At 37.5% G+C, this 6,000-nt stretch overlaps 1 protein-coding gene across 1 annotated transcript; it reads left to right on the top strand.

Annotated features, from left to right (window-relative positions):
• Positions 1–2,274: 2,274 nt before the first annotated feature.
• LOC149023048 (protein FAR1-RELATED SEQUENCE 5-like) lies at positions 2,275–2,795 on the top strand. The gene is made up of 2 exons (XM_089147752.1): positions 2,275–2,281; positions 2,389–2,795. The coding sequence occupies exons 1-2, from the start codon at positions 2,275–2,277 to the stop codon at positions 2,793–2,795; spliced, it is 414 nt and encodes a 137-aa protein (XP_089003878.1).
• The last annotated feature ends 3,205 nt before the right edge of the window (positions 2,796–6,000 follow it).

The raw sequence follows: 6,000 nt of genomic DNA on the forward strand, positions 1-6,000 counted from the left end.
AATCATAAGGATGAACTTCTTCAGATTGAAATGTTGAAGAACGATGGTCTGGAAAGGGCCAGACTTGCTACGCTTGAGAGGGATGAACTGAGAGAAAAATTAGCAAGGGCCATTAGTTGGTCTTAACAGTTTGAGAAATAAAGAAATGAGATTCTGGAAAATTTCCAGAAGATTGATAAGTTTAAGTCTGATTTGGAGCAACAATATCAATGTCTGCAGAAAGCCTTTGATTCAGTTTCAAAGGAAAAATCCGATTTAGACTGTCAGAAAAACCAATTGGGATTGATCCTCTGTGAGACTTCTAAGGAGAAGGATAATCTCAGAGTCTCTTTAGATTTGGTTTCTAAAGAGAAGGAAAATTTGAAATTGGAATTGGATGAGACTGTTAAGGACAAGACGTTATGCTTGAAGAAATTCAGTCAGAGAGGAAAAAATTTGAATTAGAAAAGAAAAGAATTGAATATGAACATGAAGTTGTTTTGAGTACCGTTACATCAGCAATTGAAGAAGCTGGAGATAATCCAGCCTTTCTTGGATTCTCGCAAAAATATGGTGAAGGTTTGTTCCGATCGGATATTCTCTCGAAATTCATAAAATTTGTCCAAATTGTTGACTTCAAGATGCTTCCTTCGGGGATTCTCCCCTCCCGGAAGTTCTTTGATCTTAGAAATCTCAAATATCCTGACTCTGATGAATCTGAAGGGGACAATGAAGAAAGTGAAGTAGAATATGAAGATAAAGATTCTGAAGATGGAGAAACATCAAGTTCAACCAAGGATGACGACTCTCCTGCTGACCCACATATCTGATGTCAATCATGTTTTGGAAAGAATACTTCAAGAAACTCTTTTTTTTTTTTTTAAGTCACTCTTTTTCTGATGTATTGGTCAATCTATCTCCTTATTTTGAGAAAATGAACATTGAATTTTGTATCTTTTATAAGATTGTCTTCGTGTTTCTTTGATCAAAGCTTTTGTCATTTAGTAATTGGCTGACTAGCTTATCCGCAAATTTATAATCTTCAATCTGCATAATAACTTTTGTTAATCACATTCGAAAAGCATTATTAGGCATCGGAAGCCTGGCTACTTCAGCCTGACACATGGAATGTCGGGACCACCCACGTGGAATGAATGACGCCTGGTCAGCTACGAAAAGCATGACCAGGCCTCGGAAGACTACGGATCAGCGACCCGGACGGGGTGCTCAAAGTGCTCCCCCGACGCTTCCTGACCACAAACATCCGTGGGGCCCACGATGAAAAACACTTTTTGGAAAAAAAATAAAAAAAAATTTCACCAGTGGGATCACTTGAGCCAGACTCGTAATGAAGAAATACATAATGGAACAAAAAGACGCGAACCCAAAAAGGCGCGAAACCTCAAACTTTTTCGTTCTCTGTCCCTATTCAAGCTCTGATTTCTCTTTGTCTCTTGAATCGATTAAATCTCTAGGTTTTTGGTTAGCTGAGTCTATTTGTTCTTCGTTGACGCAAAATAGTTCATTGAACCTCTCTGGTTTCTAAGCTGTCAATCTCGATTTGGATGAAACTTCGACGCAAATAAGTCTCTGATAAATTTTCGCCTCCCACGTTTCTCCCTTACGATTCTTCAAGTACCCCTCTACAGCCGAATCTGAATATTCCATTTACCCTCAACATTTGAAGCAGCGCAATAGTGCAACTAAGGTCCTTCAGCTGAGCTCCATTCAAGTGGTGCATTTGGTGAGTCCGATCCCTTTATTTCCTGGTTTTTCCTCTAACGAGTATCTGCATTGTGAAAACGTTTATTTTTTTATATATGTAATTAAGTTCAGTTGATATATGTGTGTATCAGTTCATCGGACTATGTTTTCCGAAGCTGTTCCCTCTTTCGGTTGTTTGTGTTTAAGGTTTGGTATTTTTTTCTTCTATATTTTTATTTGTAAATTGTTTTGAATCAAATGTTTGTAACTCTGCTGCATTCATGTTGTAAACATGAGCGACTATACTTCACATTTGACAAGAACAAGATCAACATTAGATTTTGATTAGTTATAAAAAGCAAGAAGGAGATCATTTGAAACACATATTTGGTATATTCAACCCAGAATTGAGAGATTATATTGGAACAGAAAAGGCTTATTCAGTAGAATGGGACAACTTGTTTCAGTTCTTGTAAGACACGGCTGTCAAAATGTTCAGGCCTATATACATGCCTACTACTAGATCAATGTGTGATCGGATGCCAGGTTCCAACTTATCTCATCAATTTGATTACAAATGAGTCCGATGCGATGGGAAGTTGGTGTTAAATTTTTGACATCTCATAATGTTTGTTGGCTTCATCTTTGAATTTGAATAATGTTAACTGTTTTTCATAACTAAGTTTTGTAAATGTGTCTTTATAGTGAACTGTCAATGTGTGGACATGGATGCCGATGTGACACCTCGAATAAGCATGGAATTTTCATCTTTTGAAGAAGCATATGACTGTTATAACAAGTATGCGCGTATGATTGGGTTCAGCATTAGGAAAAATTATTTGCACAGGTGCACTATAGATAAGACTATCATCGTGCAACGGTGTTACGTGTGTAGTAAAGAAGGACATCGAAGAGATAAACAAGTAGAAGTCAAAGGACAACGTCCTGAGACTAGAACTGGTTGTTTAGCAAGGTTGATTGTCAAAAGAGATAATGATGGACGATTACTAGTAGATAAATTTTGTGAGGAACACAACCATGCTCTTCAGATTGAAGAAGTTGCACATTTGTTGCGCTCCCAACATGCAATATCAACTACCCAAGCCACATAAATAGAAATGGCAGACAGAACTGGATTGGGGACCAGATTGACATATAATTTGATGGGTTTGCAAGCAGGGGGCACTGAAAATCTAGGTTTCACAAAGAAAGACTTGCAAAATTATTTGAATAGCAAACGGCAACGTGATTTGGCATTTGGGGATGCCGGGACCTTGATGTTATATCTAGACAATCAACGAAATTTAAACCCTGCATTTGTGTATTCTGTACAGATGGACAATGAGGATAAGTTGACAAATGTATTTTGGGCTGATCCACAGATGCAATGTGATTATCAACTATTTGGTGATGTAGTTGTGTTTGATACTACTTTCTGCACAAACAAAGAAAATAGACCGTTGGCTGTGTTTGTGGGATTTAATCATCATAGGACTATGGTTATCTTTGGAGCTACCTTGCTTTATGATGAGACAACTGAGTCATTTCAATGGTTATTTCAAACTTTCTTTGGAGTTAATGGTGACAAGAAGCCAAAGACAATTTTCACTGACCAGGACGTTGCAATGTCAAGGGCACTAACTGAGGTTGCACCTAATACAGTCCATGCATTGTGCACTTGGCATCTCTGGCAAAATGCAAAGAAACACCATGGATATTTGATGAGTGAGAAGTCACAATTCTCCATAATTTTGTACAAATGCATCTACAATTATACAGAAGTTGAGGAATTTGAATTTGCATGGAGAAATTTAAGAGAAAATCATGGGGTTGTAAACACTGCTTGGCTAGATAGAACATATGAAATAAGGAAAAAATGGGCTTGTTGTTACATGAAGGACTGTTCTACACTAGGTGTGAGGAGCACACAGTTGGCTGAAAGTTTGAATGCTGATTTGAAACAATGTCTTAGACGCAAACTAGATCTTGTAAGGTTTATGAGACATTTCAACGATGTTGTGGAGGCAAAATGTGCAAATGAAATGAAAAAAGAATTTGATGCACGAAATGAGGTTCTTGGAGGTGCACATAGGTTTAAACCTATGTTGATTCAAGCTTACCAGTTATATACTCCAACTATATTCAAAAAAAATTTGATCGAGTTTGAATTGGTGGATAGTCACGGTATCAACAGCTAGAATGTGTCAAGTAATTTTGTTGAATATGTGATTTTGAAGGCAGATGTGACTGGTTCCTATACAGGTAAGGCATACACAATATTGCGTAATACAGTAGAAGAAAGCCTAACATGTAGTTGTAAGAAATTTGAGACTGTTGGGATCCTTTGTGTCCATATCTTAAGGGTGCTCAATTTTCACCAACTCATGTGCATCCCGAACAAATATTTTTTGATGAGATGGAGAAGATCAGTCCGATAATTAACACCAGTTGTCAGAACATGAAGAGAAGGGGAGGCAAGGAATGACGTTGATGGGAAATTAAGTTGCTTACAGCGAAGTAGGTTGATTACTCCGACATGTTTGAAAGTCATTAACCAAGCCTGTGAAACGGAAGTTGGATATAACATACTATGTAAGCATGTAAATGGGATTCTCAAAGAGCTCGAAGATGTAGACATTGTGCAACCTACTCAGCATCCCTCGGAAGAAAATGGTGAAGACTACCGAAATTTACAGTTAAAACCAAAAGAGTCTCACAAAAGGGGATCAGGAAAAAGAATGAAGCCCTGGCATGAAAAAACACAAAAGAAGAGGTCTGTCAGGCTAGTGGAAGGACAGGGCTCCATTGACATAACCTTGCCAGAGTCTGATTATTTGTCAACGTTTGAGGGTGTGTCAACTCAGGTAAATGCATTTACACACCTTTTTGTATTGTATATCTATTTTACCTCATTTCACAATTGATCTTAGGCTTGTTTGTTGTTGAATTATACAGCATGTACATTCCTCCCAAAATTCAGTACAAAATGGTGTAACTACTGATCATTCCTCAACTAAGGTAAATGAAAGTAGGGATCTCTTTTTGTATTGCTCATTTATTTATATTTCAAAGTTATTCTTACCTATTTGTTGTTGGATTATACAGCATGTACCTTCCTCCCAAAATTCAGTGCATATTGGTCAGGGTGCTGATCATTGATTAACTAAGCTAAATGTATGTACGGATCTCTTTCTGTATTGCTCATATATTTTTATTTAAGAGTGATTCGTACATATTTGTTGTTTGATTATATAGGAAGTAGGTGGCTTACAAGGCCCACCACTGATGATTGGAATAGAATGTTGTCAACGTTCCGAGCATGTGCGGTTGGTCAGGAATAGAATGTTGCGCGCATACATGAGCGACTATACTTCACATTTTTTTAATGCCACATTGAATTTGTATATGGATGGTGGTACTAGTTTGAATAAAACAATGAGGGACATATGTTTCCTTGGTCACAATGAATGTAAGTCTTCATTTTAAAATTTCAGTGAGCATTACAGTGGTTGGTTGCTCAAATTGACTGAGCATATGAGTGAATAGTAAATGTGTACACTATAGGTCTCATGAAAGGATTGCCATCTTCCTAAACTCATCTTCCTCAAACAGTTATCTGTCTATGTAATGGAAATTTTTTTCTATTTTAATTCTTTTCTTGTTGGGGGTTATGGGTGGTTAAGAGTTCCATGGACAGAGCAGGAGCACAGGACTTTTCTTGCTGGGGTACAGAAGCATGGTAAAGGTGATTGCAGAGGGATCTCAACGAATTCTTCTCAGCACAAGAAAGCAAAATAACCCAAACACATAACAATACTAGATTATGCGATAAGACCTTCCAAGAATGAGATTGCCTAAGCTCCTAAAGTCACCTGAACTATAGCTCACTCTTGCTGTCACAAGGTCGATCGAACAAAATAAATCATCTGCAACCTCACTATCAGTTGGACCCATTAGTGTGATATGATGACTATCATTAGCCATTAGCCTGTATCCTCTCAATGTTCGTAAGCTTCCATACCGTAAGGAACAGTGAAATAAAGGAATCAACAAACAAGCAGAATGAGCCGAATGACACTAAAATTGGATACACTACATAACAATAAATATGTAATACCCAACCACTTGACCATTTTCCTCTTGTCTAGCTTACAGTATTGACACAAAAGTACGGCATTTACATGTTTGCTGAATAAAGTACATAACAAGAAACTAAAAAAACCCAAACACATAAGAACAATACTATATTATACAACATTGTGATTCGGGCCAACACTGTCTGATTGTGCAGTTGATGAGTAGGGGCTCGCCATGCAG

This window comes from Hakea prostrata, chromosome 3 (assembly GCF_041222555.1).
Source record: "Hakea prostrata isolate BN-2017 chromosome 3, UWA_Hpros_2, whole genome shotgun sequence".
Taxonomy (NCBI): Eukaryota; Viridiplantae; Streptophyta; class Magnoliopsida; order Proteales; family Proteaceae; genus Hakea; species Hakea prostrata.